This window comes from Elaeis guineensis, chromosome 1 (assembly GCF_000442705.2).
Source record: "Elaeis guineensis isolate ETL-2024a chromosome 1, EG11, whole genome shotgun sequence".
NCBI lineage: Eukaryota > Viridiplantae > Streptophyta > Magnoliopsida > Arecales > Arecaceae > Elaeis > Elaeis guineensis.
Genome location: NC_025993.2, coordinates 122,260,189 through 122,275,770, shown reverse-complemented (window position 1 = coordinate 122,275,770; position 15,582 = coordinate 122,260,189). Strand labels below are relative to the sequence as shown.

The 15,582-nt window shown below is 35.1% G+C and overlaps 1 protein-coding gene across 1 annotated transcript; it reads right to left on the bottom strand.

Moving 5' to 3' along the window:
- Positions 1-3,077: 3,077 nt before the first annotated feature.
- Positions 3,078-6,979, bottom strand: LOC105038869 (chaperone protein dnaJ 20, chloroplastic-like). The gene is made up of 2 exons (XM_029262667.2): positions 6,411-6,979; positions 3,078-3,652 (listed from the first exon to the last, which is right to left on the bottom strand). The coding sequence occupies exons 1-2, from the start codon at positions 6,891-6,893 to the stop codon at positions 3,509-3,511; spliced, it is 627 nt and encodes a 208-aa protein (XP_029118500.2). The 5' UTR covers positions 6,894-6,979; the 3' UTR covers positions 3,078-3,508.
- Positions 6,980-15,582: the final 8,603 nt, after the last annotated feature.

Here is a 15,582-nt window from a genome sequence, read left to right as displayed (position 1 = left end):
ATGATTGTTGTCTTTTTAAAATAATGTTTGGAGTCTCGGATTAATCCTAATGAAAACAATTGGCCAAGCTTAAGGGTATATTATAGTTCTCCTTTTGCAGATTTTGTAGTCCTATAGATGATTTACTTCTCTTGGAAGCCATCACCCCCTAGTTTCTTTATAGTTAACTTTGATGGTAGTGTGTTAAATAACAAAGAGTTGGACGGGACGAGTTTGCGATCAGGAATGCGAGTGATGTAGTAGCGATAGCAAAAGATATTAAATTGTTCAATACTACAATTCTTATGGCTGAATTGCATGTTGTATGGAAAAGCATGGTATATACAACTAGAAGTTTGTAGGCATCTCATATTATTTTGAAGGGAGACTCTTTAATCATTATTAGGTGGTTTACTAGTTCAACATTCATCCAATGAGACAAAATTTTTGGAGAATAGAATCATTCATTTAGTCTTTTAAAGTGAAGCATACTTATAAATAAGCTAATAGAGTGGCAGATTGAATAGCAGCATATGTTGTTGATGATACAGGACCTACTCTGTGGATGACTGCAAGAGATTTTTCTTTTGAATTGTTAGGATATTTTATTTTCAGATACATACTCATGAATGTATTTATTCTAGATTAGTTTAATGATTACGATTTACCCAAAAAAAAATCCAAGCTTGATTCAATGAAAAACAAACAAAACAAGCCCCCGCAACTGGTTTCCTTCTTCCATTTTCTTTCGGCAAATTGGGCTTTGAAGGATGCACGGCCAGGAGGCAGGAGGTCAAGCCTCGCATCAGATTAGGCATGACATACGAAACTGCCGCAGTTCTCGATAATACTTGTGCGAAATCCTTCCTATTTCCTCCCGTTTCAATCAAAAAAGAGAAGAAGAAAACACTTCTCAATCATCACGGCAGTGTCTCCACGCATCTTTTCAATTGTCTACGTCACGTTCGCATGTACCAGTACTCTTAAACTTGGACCACCACCGTCCAACGAAAAAGGAGATGATACCGTATGTTGGACCAAGTTCCAAATGCTCATAGGGAGAAAATTGTGCACATGAAAAAATTTTTGTGCATCATGGATGGTGAAAAATGTGTGCACGATCCGTGATGGTTGACTCACGTATAAAATTTAAAAAAAAAAAAAAAAAAATTTGCAGGTTGTGCCTCGGCTCCGTGCATGAGCCCATCACCGTGGGCCTACGGTGCACAAAAAATATCTCTTGTGCACAAAATTGTAATCCATTAGGAACATAATGGTCCAAACATACTTATCTTATCTCAAATTACCAGTCAACCGCCAAGAGGGCCGAAAGAGCACGTGAGGGAATCGCAGAAAGAAACCAAGTGGGACACGTATACGCAAATATGGTAGAAAGTATTGAATAGTAGAAGTATTGAATATTAGAAGTATGTGTATCTTTGCAAAATTTATAAATTCTTATTAACTGGTTGCCAATCGAAATAAGCATCCAGCCGAGACATGTTAGTCTAAGAAAGAGAGAGTAAAATAAAGTTCAGACTCAAGATTGAATTTTCGATTCTATGATTTCAAGGAACTTTTACGTGCCGTACTATTACTCCAAAATGATACAAAACAATTATTTGAAGGAACTGAAATGAAGACCAAGAAGGATTGACTAAAATACCATTATTAGAACATTGGAGGCGAAGTGCCAAGGGCACCTGAAGAAACTAAAATTTAATGATGCAGGGAAGGGCCTACTCAATGATTCAACCATACGGATGGCCTAAGAAAAGCTCAAATCTAGCTTGGTTTGAAGCTAGACAAACCAATCTTGAACAAGCAAAACAGGCTTGAAGTTAATTTCAAGTCAAATTGTGATTGACTCAGCTCAATCAAGTTCCACTTGATAACGCTCTGATGTATCTAAATTATACAATATGAGTTTTATATATAAATAGACCATTGGACCAAGATTTTACTTAAATAGTTTTTTATTCGTTGGATTAATTAACTATTAACTTAGACACGAATCAAACTTTTAAAGCAAGCTTGAAACCATTAATCAAGATTTTATTGAAGCTTGACCAAGCTTGATTTAGTCTCAAGATGAGTTCAAGTTTATTTAGAATTATCAAGTTGATCAGGTAAGCTTGTGTTCTGCTCCATTTGAACTTAAGCTCGAATTGATATCAAAATTAATTACAATCCAAGCTGGATCAGACCCATCAGAAAGAATCAAGAGTATAAGAAAAAAATTGGTACTTGCATCCCTAGCATTTGTAAGTGTTTATGGTGTCGTACAAATTAGGAAAATATTCTCGAACCGGGGTTCTCATTAGTTCCATCTGTTCTGGAAGTTGCAGCAATGCATTTGGTTCGAATGTTTGGTAGACTTGACGGTGCCAAGGCATATGAAAAAAATTATTTAAACGTAGACTAAGCACATATTTTGAAGAGTTGCTATCAATCACTTTGGGAACAAGGTCATGTAGATGGAATCTTCAATCCACATGGATCTTTGGAAGATAGTATGACAAACAATGACAAAAATCATATATTAAAAAAAAAAACTCATCAGAAAATGTTACATGGTACAAACTGGTGTTTTTCTTGCATAAATAATATGAAGAGGGGCAGAGAAAACAATAGCAGAAAACCCTTTTGATTTGACTAGGGCACAGCATTAATAATGCACAGATTGCTATGATACTAAATTTAATATGTTTCAAAATATCTATGTTAGAGGATGAATACACTCTTTCGTCTGAACGAAGAGCGGAAAAAAGTGTCAGGCCATAGGTAACTTGGTAAAGATGCACGTCACAAAGTTAGCCTTGGTCCACCAGACATCCACTGAGTGTTTTCTTGAGTGAAGCATAACAACATCCACCAAAATGATGTCTCCATCCCTTTGCTTTTTGCTTAATCTATTGATAGGTTACAAGGTGAGCCCACAGATAGCAAATCAACAAAACTTTTTCCATATTCTCTACCATTGCTATTTAACTGCCAATATCCAGCTAAATAGAGATCTGAACACAACATGAGCTCTCCAGAAATGCAGAGAATCTGATCTACATTCATTGGAGTTAATTCCTACGCAGTGTCTCCCATGCATAAATGAACATATGTTGACTAAAACAGCACAGTTATAATATCACGTAGAGCTCCATTATATACACATGTAGGAGTTGGGTATTTACATTGGAGGATGAAAAGTCAAATTAACAGGGTCATGATGACAGAATAGCTCATTCTTTCTGCACCATCAAATTTCAAGAGTGAGTATAACTCCATGTGGCGTGGGTTGATAAAAATGTAAAGCTTTTCTTCTCTCTCTTTTTCACCTCTGAATCCACAAAAGAGATGGGGCATGACTTCGGTAAGCTTGTCAAGTGATTCCATGGGAGTGTGTAGGCTGATAACTCCAGGTTGATAGTGAAGTAGACGGCTTGTTTGGCATAGTGAACAACCACCAAATTCAAACTTTTAGAAGGAAAATTGGTAAGGTAGAATATGTATGCATATTATCATAAGGACCCTATTAAATAGATGATTCAGCTCTTCGCCTGTGCATTCGAGCTCCCCAAGATAGGTTATCCTCTGCAACCTTGTTCATGCTCCTCCGCCTTAACTCTGCAATCTGATCCTGCCAACGGTTCCTCCAACCAGATCTCTCCTCCAATTCCTAATCAGAATATGACAACAGCAGCAAAAGCTCAGCGCATAGACAACTAAAGTAAATTGCCTTTGGTAAAGAACATAGAGGAAACAATGATGGAGATCACAAAAACTAACAAGAAAACCAAGTGCATCGAGAATAAACAAATGGTGACAGAAATTCTGATCACCATAGAGGTAAAGGATCACAAACAGGTTAACATTCTTAAACATGAAGTAAAAAGGATTTGTTAAAGTAAACATATAGCCACATAAAGATAACAATAACATAAATATGAAAGACAATAATAATACAAAGAATCAAGCATTTGAAACTCTAAATGCCCAGGTCAATAAGGTTGGAGAGGCAGCATTAGCACATCAGCTGGAGACTACAGTTCTATTAGTAGAGTGAATAGTGCAGACACATAATATCACCTATGATAAGGGGTCCACAGTCACATGAATGAACAGGAAGGGAAGGAAAGAATTGGACAAAGTTACGAATGTCTAGGTATATGAGGAAGTCTCATCATTAAGCTATGACCCATTAAAACACAATGCAAAAATGGAAAATCAGATAATAAGAATAAAAATCTTCAAACCAAACTAATGCTTAAATAATTAGTTAAGAAAGAACAGATCTTGCAAAACAGATAGCATAATAAGATATTCGGCCACAGAGAGCATATGAAGAAAATCAACATATCTTGCATCACTCAACAGAGGAATGAAGGATCACAAGCAACAAGAAACCAAACCCCAAAGGCGTTGTAGAAATTCAGTCCTTTAAAATTCAACAAACTTCACATCATTCCTAGAACTTTGGCTGGCAGGTCAGGGTGACCAAAGACTACTATTCAACAAATCAAATCCAGGCGTTCTAGAAATTCAGTCCTTTAAAATTCAACAAACTTCACTTCATTCCTAGAACTTTGGTTGGCAGGTCAGGGTGACCAAAGTATGTATAAAAAAAAAAAAAGGCACAACACTCCTCTGAGAGCCAGATCAACTCGCATCAATAATTCAAAGTAAAGAGTCGGAATTTTTAACATGAAACCTGAATTAACAGGTAATTCCTGAAATCAATGATTTTCTTTCACGATATAATAAATATCAATTCATACATATAATGAAAGAAATCTGTACTCTTTCCCACACAGCCAATAAAAAGGATCCCAAAAGTCTAAACCTTCCTTACTTGAATAGACCCATAAAAAAAGAAAATCTACATAACCATATCAAATAACAAAGGCTTTAGAATACAAAGAAATTTCCCATCAATTTATATGAAACCCACAAAATTCTGTTTCGCATTGGCAAAAACGTAGCCTGCTAATGATGAAGAGCACCACCACAGAATTAAATAATTTTCAAAATCTCAAATATTATAATAATACGGATCATGTAAACTTCTGATTGCTACAAAACATTAGTTGACAAAAAGAAGCCACGTACAGGAACCACCTATATCTGCATGGTCAACAGTTTATGAAAACTCTTCAAGAATGTCAGACCTCTTGCCACCACAAATATCTCAGGTCTGATAGACAAAAAGAACAAAATCCTAATCAAGGGATAACCTTCAGACTTGAAATATAAAGAAGAGAAAAGTTTTATAATATGAACAGAATAGGATAAGGCCACCTTCTGGACAACTACATCAAGGTTTTAATTCCAGGCGCCTGACCCACCTATTTTTGTTGCCTACGTAAAGCCATCCTATCAGCTCACGGTAGTTGCATTCCAAGAATAAGTGACGCCTCGGATGATGTCATATATGTGCAGATGGGATGTGTTCTCAAGCAACTGTAACTAACCCGGTGTTTGCACAGAAAGTTCTGTACGCAAACCTAGATGACATCCTTGTATATACAGTTTTTCTTCTTATTTTTTAAAAACTTTGTATATGTAGTAAATCTCACATGAAAATCCAAACTCATACATACATACATACAACAAAAATCAAAATCATGGAAACACGTCTCTCTTGACTCAAATAAAACTTTAGTGCATAATTAGACCATGTATTGGCTCTCAACTATAAGCAATTTTTCCATTATTTTCGATGAAAATGAGAAATTTCTCTGCTAGCTAGAGAACCAAAGAGACCAGATTCTTCACCCCTTAACAAATAGAAATATTAGATAATTCCCATACAACCATCATATCATACCTCTAAGCTGAAATACCCAAGTCCTACTAGAAGTCTAGAACCATATATCTCAGATTCTACTAAAGCCCATCTTTTAATCTTTCAGAAAATCAAAAAATAAATAAAAAAATCTTTTTGAGGAAAATAGATACTCAGAGTGAAATTAAGAAGAAAGAAATTCAGATAAGAACCGGCTACGTAATTATCTGACAATCCTAACAGTACAGAAGTTGGATAAAAACCAAGATTCAAAATAAGTAGTAAGTTTTTCCAGAAAACAGCATGATTTTTAAGAAAACCAGAACAGCAGTTATATACTGCAGAAACAAAAAAAGAAAAAAAAGATCCAGAACTGTACTGATTTCTACAAATTCCATGCCAATTTAAATCTATCCAATGCAAAGAAGAGAATCAAATTCCCGCATGCTAAAAATAAAAGTTGATAAAATTACACATCTGAAGAAATCCAAATGCTAAAATTCAAACTTTCTAGCAAACCATGAAAAGTGTTTCAGATCTCGGCAACGAAAAACATTGCTCCACACAAGCACTAAATTTTTATGATTTTAACCGAAAAAATAGCCATATTCTTGAATTCAAGAAGTAGTGGAAGCAGAGAAACCAAATTCACCTCATCCAATCGCCTCCTGGTGGAGAAGGCAAGATGCAAGCCCTGAGATAAATCACGGTCGTAGAGCGCCCTCCGGCCGGGGTCGGAGAGCGTCTCGTAAGCCTCCTGGACCTCGATGAACCGTCGGGTGTACTCCTCCGTCCGGTCGGGCGGCGAGACGTCGGGGTGGTACTTCCTCGCTAGCTGCTTGTAGGCCTTCTTGATCTCGGCGTAGCTCCCGCCTTCCGAGATCCCTAGGAGCTCGTAGAAGTTCCCATTCGCCCCCACGAACCCCCCTTCCTCCACGGCCGCCCGGGTCCTAAGGAAGGAGGAGCTGAGCCCCGCCGCTCGTCCCCCCTCCCTCCTCCTCGGAGCCACTCGCCACGCCCCGCCGTCGCCGCCGCCCCCGCCGATTCTGGTGGCGGGGAGGTGGGGTTGGGGGTGGTTTGGGCGGGGATGGAGGGCTCGGTTGCTGCTCCCAGGAACGACTACTCCAAAGCTCATCCTTTTAGCCCTCTTTCTCTCTCTAGTTCAATATTCTCTCCTGTTTCCTCCAACAATGTTATTATGATTTGGCCTGCTGGTCGGCCACCAAAGTAGTGTGAAATAAATAAGCTTGGGGCAGGTGGGCAAACGGCGGGTCAGCCCCTTTTCAAGGTCTGACGATTATAAATCTACGTACATTTTTACAGTAAAGTATGTATAATATTTTGTAGAGAGCAGTAAGATTACGTACTATGAAAAATGGTAAATCTTTACGGAACCCATCTATGGGACCAAAACATAGGACAGCTTTTATGAAAAAAAGAGTTACTTGTCCGCCAAATACATAAACTTTTTCTTGGAACAGTCAGAGAATGATAGTGTTACGGATCGATAGGATATTCGTTGCCTTTTGTTATTGGTTGGATTCAAAATAAGATAAAATATCTGAAATTTTATTTTATATTTTGAGATATTTAAAAAAATTTTAAATATTTTATTATGATAACTATTCAACATAATTTTTGGACAAACAGCATTATAAATTGAGTTGTCACCTTTTTTTTTTTTTTTTTTTTTGTCGATCATATTAAAAATTATATTTGACGCCAAGACGATGGATATTCAAAAAATTTATGTAATATTTTATATATTAATTTTTTGAATTATATTCATATTAAATTAATATGATTGTCAGATTATACTAAAAAAAATAATGAAAAATAAATTCCTTTTTATTCCTTCCTTTTCCTCGTTATCTCTCCTTTGATGGGTACGGAAAACTAACCACCCAGCACATGCTCTAAGGCCATGTTAGACAAGAATGCAAGCAGAATTTTTGGCATAAAATAATAGTAATTTTGGCTACTCGTTTGGATCTGGACGCCGGAGGTGTACGTCGTCAGCATCTGCGGCTGGTGGTGGGCGAGAAGGCAATGGTTGGCGATGGCATGCCAGTCCTCTATAATTTTTTTTGGAAAAGATTTAAATTTTAAAGGCACTAAGACCCATTTTGGTTGTTTAAAAAAAATTTAAAATTCTCTCTCTGTAAAACTAAACTTAAAAATTACTACTAGATGCCGCTATTAAATTAGATATATTAAAAATAAATATTGATAATGGCAAAAAATTTGAAATAAAAATAGCTAAGATTTGTTGTGGTTAAGGTCTCATGTCTCGACATGTAAGGAATTATCCACTTTAGTCTACAGCTTGCAACCCAAGGACTGTATGAACCGTTTTGGGCCTCACAATTTTATCCTTCAAAAAGTGCCTCATATGGGAAGGACGATCCCCTCCTATATAAGCTAGAGTCTTCATTGACTTACGATCAATGTGAGACTAATGATGTCCTTCTTTCTATACCACAATATAACCCTCCAATCAAGAAAGAATCTATGCACTCCTACAAACTATGTCCGTGTACTTCCACAAATCTATGTTCGGATGGAAGGAGCCTCGGAGTCTATGAAAGGTGGTGCCCTCCTTCTAGTGCCATTATTACGGTCAAGGTCTCCTGGCTCGACACATGAGATATTATCCGTTTTGACCTACGATCTGCAGTCCGAGAACTGTATAGATTGTTTTGGGTCCCATAATGCTATCCTTCAAAAAGTGCCTTATGTGGGAAGGAGGATCTCCTCGTATATAAATTAGAGTCCTCTTTGACTCACAACTAATACAAAATTAATGATGCTCTTCCTTCTATATCATAATAGGATTAATTATAACTTATCTATAGACCTAATTTTGTTAAGCTATCCGTGGTTTGGAAAGTAACACCCAACTTGCCTGATATCAAATCCATCAAACTCCATTTAGCTCCGTTATCCATTTACGCCGTAAAATGACTAGGAGGGTTCTTTTTGCTGTGATTTGGTTGTCTTATTCTTCTCAAAATCACTCAATCAAATGCATAGTTCTCCAAATTGAAAATTTTCTACTGCATTAAAACCTCTATCAAAATTTTGGCGGTCCATTTTCAAATCCAAACCTTTTTCTTCACCAATCCAAAAGAAAAAAAAGGAAGGACTTGCATCGATTATTATTCCTTTTTCAAATTATGTTTGACATTTTTTTTAAATTGCTTAAAAAAATCATTTAATATAAGTATTGTAAAACATGTCATCATTGTTATCTTCTTCAAGTAATGATAATAGTAGACAAATTTCTTGTTATTACAGGGAATAATCTATAGTTAGAACAGCATGAATGGTTGAAAATTTCAAGAGACAGTTCTAGTTTTGCTTCAAATACAATGTAAATTCTTTGATTTTTTATTGATTTTCATATTTTACTAGGTAGATAGAGAACTAATATAATTTTTTGGTTAAATTGTTTGGTAGATTGATAAGCAATATAGGTACTTTGAGTAGCTTGACCTCCTACACGCAGAGATGGGACTAAATTTGTTTCTAAAATTTTAAATAAATTTTTAAGATGTCAATAAGTAGCAGATGTTACGAAAGAAAAGAAGAAATTGCTCATGCAAAGAAGATGCTTGTGCTCCGGATCTGTGACTTGTTCACTGCTAATAGTAGAGGTTGGAGAGCATAGGACTCACCCATCTTTTGGGTGGTCCGCTTACTAATTGGACTCTCACTTTTTCAATTCTCATCCATCGAAGCTAAGAATTGAGGATGTGAGGCCATTCATGTTGTCCTAAGGTTCCAATAAGGGACATATCCGAGATGTGCAGGCTGGCGCTAGATAGAAAAATCAAGATTGTTTGGATTTGAAGAGTGGTTGCTCATCTCAAGATGAGGCTCTTTCTCTAGAAGGTTGCTTGAGACCGACTTCTAATGTGTATGTTACTTGGAGATAGGGGCATAGAGCTTTCAATTTCTTCTATAATCTGTAGGTTGGAGGATGAGTTGTTGGAGCATGCCCTCTTGTGTTATCTGAAGGTGAGGTTGACTTGGCGGAGGACAAATGGTCAATCTTGGGAGGAAAGTAGTGGCCCTTGGCTGGACCCATTTCTGGACGTAACCTGTCAAAGTATAGCTAAGGGATTGACCTATACCTAAGAGAGTAGAATGATGTATGTCACCTATCAAATCTGGCTATTCAAGAATTATCTGGTCTTCAAAGTCGAGATAGTGCCTGCATATTAGGTGCTATAGAGAGCCATTCACTTAGCTGTGGAGTACAACTATTTCAATGCTGTCGGTCTGTCCCTTGATGACTCTGATTTTTGAGACTTTCATGATACTCCTATAGTGATCCAGAGGGTTATTTTCATTTTCTATGAGTCCCCTCCTTCGGAATTTGTCAAGATTTAAATATCAGGGATAGCAGAGGTTTTGCTAGCTATGTCATATGGATCTAGATGCTCGATTTCTAATAGCATGAGGCTCCTTTTTTTTTAAGCCTTCTGTCCTAGGAGCTGAGCTCGAGCTATTTGGATGGACATTATCTGTATTGGGCAAGAGCTATGGGCAAAAAGGATATTCATAAAGAAAAATTTTGTTACTGTTATCGATTGGATCTGGGATGACACAAAGCAATTGGAGGCCCATCCATTCCTCCGTGACATCTAGATTTTCCTTCGTGATTCCATTATGATATATGTTCAGCATATCTTTTAGGAGGTGAATAGTACGGTAGATTGGGTTGCATCTTATATTACTGAGTACACCGAAGATTGGATCGGACGATAAGATAAGACTTGTCCAAGGGCCTCACAGGACCTTCTATTTTCTAACTTTATGCATTATACTCATACTAGAGTGATGTGATCGTCCACTTATGCCAAAAAAAAGTTGCTTGCTCTGGATAGAGAAGCAATAGTTCAAGAAAAGTAAAATTATACATGTGTTTGATTGGGTCTTAGGTATTCATTATTGTCGGTGGCAATCTACTGCTTAGAGGGATCGAGGCTACCAGGGAGCAGTAATGTTTGCCTTAAATTATTTTATTAGCAGGTTTTCAAGTTTTCCTAGTTTCGAATGGTGTATTCAACTATGTACACAAATATTTCATGTTAATGAAATTTTATTTGATCTACTTTGCTAGTTGTATGATGGTTAATGATGTTTGATTTATATTTAAAGGTCAGTATGGTATTTAACATGGTTTTTAAGATTTTTCTGGGTCCTAAAGAAGGAAGAGGAGGAGCTGAGTCCCATCATCCATTCTCCTTCCCTCCTCCTTGGAGCCACTTGCCCCACCGCCACCAATTCTGGTGGCAAAGAGGTGGGATTGGCGGTAGTTTGGGCAGGGATAGAGTGCTAGGTTGCTACTCCCAGGATCTACTACTGCAAAGCTCATTCTTTTAGCCCTCTTTCTCTTTCTATTTCTCTATTTTCTCCTATTATTTCCTAAAGGGCATTTGATTCATGACAGAAATTAGAATTGAAATTAGAATAGAGATTTTAATCCCTAGAAAGAGTCAAGATTGGATAGTAGAGGGATTGGAGTATTCCTATGTCATTCCACAATCAAAATTAGAATGATAGTCCCTCCAACCAAAAGATTGAAATGAAAGTTATCCATGTCCATTTCTGGAACCCAATTCCCCCACCAATAAATCAAATATTCCCCAAGTAAATAGTGTGAAATAAATAAGATTGTGGGAGAGAGGGCGACTTGGGGGTTGGGTGGGACCCTTTCAAGATTTGAAGATTATCTAGCTGGGGTTTGTAATTTATAATTTTTTTTTTTATGGTAAAGTATGCATAATACTTTGAAGAAAGTAGTAAGATTACTTATCAAGAAAAATGGTAAATATTTGATGAACTCATGCATGCGACTGAAACCTAAGATAGCGTAGGACAGCTTGCATGAAAAATAATATTTATCCATCAAATGTGTAAACTTTTCCCTTGAAAAGGTAGAAGAGTATAGTATTGAAAGTTTAATGGAGGGTAAATTCCGTTTTATCCCTTCCCTTTCCTCGTTATCTCTCCTTTGATAGATACTGTAGACTAACCAACAAGCACGTGCTCTCCGGCAATAATTTTTTCAGGCAATGGTAGACAAAACTCTTAATAACGATCCGGACATTGTAGGTGTTTGTCATTGGCACTTATCTAGAGGCAAGGATTGGGGATCACGGTGGGTGAGGCAGTGATGGCAAGTGGCGGCAAGGGGCGGCATGTCGATTCTCTTTTGAATTTTATATTTTAAAAAATTTTAAATTTTAAAAGAACTTTAACTTATTTTTAGTTATTTTAAAAATTTTAAAACTCTCATTTTTAAAGTCTCATATTCGACATGTAAAAATTAGTCCACTTAAAATATATATCTTTTTCCTAGAAGACTAAATTTGATTGGTGCCGTGCGCATCAATTTGATTGCTTAAATAAATATATATATATATTAAAAATTTATTTTTATTAGAAATATTTTGTATCTATTCTATTCAAATTAAGTATAATTTTTAAAAATTTTAATAAAGATTCTTCCATGTGTAATTTTCAAAATTTCTAATAAAACTCCTTTCATTGTTCTTAATCTTAAATCTTCTAACATTTGGGATGGTACACTTGGCCAGCTTGAACATTGATCCAATCCATCACATAACTAAGTTAAACCTAATTCCTAAGATCTATATGAATAAAAGAAAAGCAAATGTGAAATTTATATTCAAGCCAAAAGTACCTATAAACCCTTCGAGTTAGTTTATAGAAGTTCCAACCTTCTTGATCTTATTTATAATGATGTGTATAACTCTACCAATCTACAAACTCAGAGAGTAATCATCACTTTGTAATATTCATTGATGATTTCTTCTAATATTATTATATCAATCTGATCAAATCTAAAGGTGAAGTTTTAGACAGATTTAAAATGTTTAAGGCTGAAGTTGAAACCTAAACTAAAAAAAATCTTTAAAAGACTTAGGTCTGATCAAGATGAAGAATATATCTTAAATAAAATGATCCTATTTTGTCAAAAATATGGGATTATTTATGAAGTAACTCTATACTCCTTGTAGTCCAATAGCATGACATAATGAAAAAATTATACCCTAATAAATATGATTAACTCAATGTTAATCAGTTTGGGTGCATTTGAGAACTTATAGGGTTAAGTCCTTTTAGTAGCCTAATGCATCTTAAATAGGATACCTTTTAAAGATAGCAATAAAACATCTTCTGAACTTTGGAAGGATAGACTCCTATATTGGACTATCTCAATATATAGGAGTGCCTAGCTAAGGTAGGTATACATGAATTGATGAAAAAAAAAATTAGCCCTAAAATAGTAGATACATTATTTGTAAGGTATTCCTTAAACACTAGTATTAATAAATTTCTAGTAATAATTTTGAGATAAATGACATCTCCAATAATAATCTAATGAAAGCTAGAGATGCTACTTATTTTGAAAATATCTTTTCTTTCAAAAAATTAAGTCTCAAATCTAATTCAATATAAACTATCCTTTAACCCTAGCCTAGTTGAATCTGAGGCTCCTTATGAATTGAAAATGAGAAAAAAAATCTAACCCTAATAATGTACCTTCAGAACCTAGAATAAGCATAAGGATAAAGAAAACAAAAGAACCTTAGAGAAAAATTCTTTACTTATCTTGTTGAAGATGAACCATCTACTCATGTAAATGCCCTTTTTTAGAAGGAAGCTATAACTTTTAAGTTCAACTTACTAATTCGAAACCAAATATGGATCTTAACTGATTATTCTCCGGATAATAAGTCATTAGGTTGCAAATGGATTTTCTAAAAAAAACTTAGACACGACAAATCAATAGAGAAGTATAAAGCCAAATTAATGGCTATAAGGTATAACCAGAAGAGGGGCTTAGATTTCTTTGACACCTATTTTTTTTGCAACTAGAATTATAATTCTTAGAACCCTTCTTGTCATTGCTTTTATACATAAGTTGATCATTCATCAAATGATGTGAAAACTGTATTTCTATATGGAGATCAAAATAAAAAGATTTATATGAATTAACATATAGGATTTGTTATAAAGGAACAAGAAAATAAGATCCACAAACTTATTAAGTCCCTATACAGTCTAAAATAATTATCTAAATAATTGCATAAAAAGTTTGATAAAACAATCCTATCCTCTAATTTCACCATCAATAATCATAACAAATATCTTTTTCAAAGTAATCAACAATGATTGTATAGTCTTTTACTTGCACGTCAATTATATTCTAATCTTTGAAACTTCTCTCAAAATTATAACTGATCAATGATATTCTAATTTTGAATTTCTATGATTGGATTAACTATAGCATCTTTTGATTCTTTTTTTTCTTAAGCAATTTCAAATTAATTGGTTCTTCTATTGCAATCTCTTCTAAACTTGGTATAATATCCATCTGATAAGACTCCCTTGCTCCAAATTTTCTAGTGGCTAATTGATTCTTGAGTACTTTATCATACTCTGGATCTTTTAAAGTTCATCGAGTTTCTAACTAATTAAGTTCTCCTATTTAAAAGCATCATTTTCAAAGCAATGTTGCTCCTCTTTTGGATTTTCAAAGAAGCCTGGAATCAAAACCAACTCTTCAAGGAACTTTTGTTTGAGATGCTTCATCTTACTAGAGCTTGAGTAGATAGCTACAAGAATATACCATACTTTTTTGGTTCCTCAATATAAGGATCCATGCATATATGTATTTAGTCTTATATCGATTTTTTTTACTAAAAAGATCTTAGATATTTATACAAGATCAAGAAATCCAAAATATACCTTCCGATTAGTCTTTTTTGTTGAGATCTTGGGTCATTACAAATGGCATCACAGTCGACTCAGCCCATAACCAATTTGGACTAGGGAATACTGTAGATGGGAGAGTATATTAGGATTCGTAAGGATGTGTACTTAGTCCTATATTTGTTATTCACTAAGAAGATCTTGGGTACTTCCAAAGAATCCAAAAAATACCTCCTGACTAATCTTTCTGGGTGAGCTCTTGGGTCATTTCACTTTGTATCCTAAATATGGAGATAATTTCTCTATCTATTGAAGCTTGGATAATCCATATTACCTTCATATATTTTAGATTGCACTTTCTTTTCACAACCTCATTATTAAGAATATTTGTTGCTTTCATCTTTAACTCTTCCAAGATATCCCATAAATCTTGTTCTATTAAATAAAACTTAACAATAGACTTTCAAATTGGATAATAGATGTTGTTGATCAATTTATAAAGACAAGCAGAATTAGCAAAAGTAATCATATTGATATTATTGAAGTGGGACATGTTGATCACGATAAAAAGATGGTAGTAATACCAACTATGATGATTCACTTTTTTAATCAATAAATTATAAGTCCACATACACATGCTACCATATGGTAAATTACTGGGAGCTCTTCAATCATATCAAGTTACAAACATACAAATCATCCATCTCCATATGCGTGGCCCTGGTATGACATAGAATAACACACTTCTCCAAGGAAATCAAACATGGCAGCCTAGGATTCAGAATAAACACCCATTAAATCAAACAAAAATAATGCAAAAAAATTTCGAAGAGAAACATAAATTTCTCCAAGACAAAGAACTAAAGTAATGGTTCTGCTCTTTTTCATAGCGATGCGTCATAATAAACAATCCTCCATCTCCGTATAAAAAGAACGCCTAAAGGAAAAACTCACATCTCTCCTATATATATTTTTTTAAGATGACACAGAACTAAAGAAAAATAAAATAACAAGACCTCCTCTTTATTTAACTAGAAGACAAAAATCTAATATGACAAAATACTTCAATAATG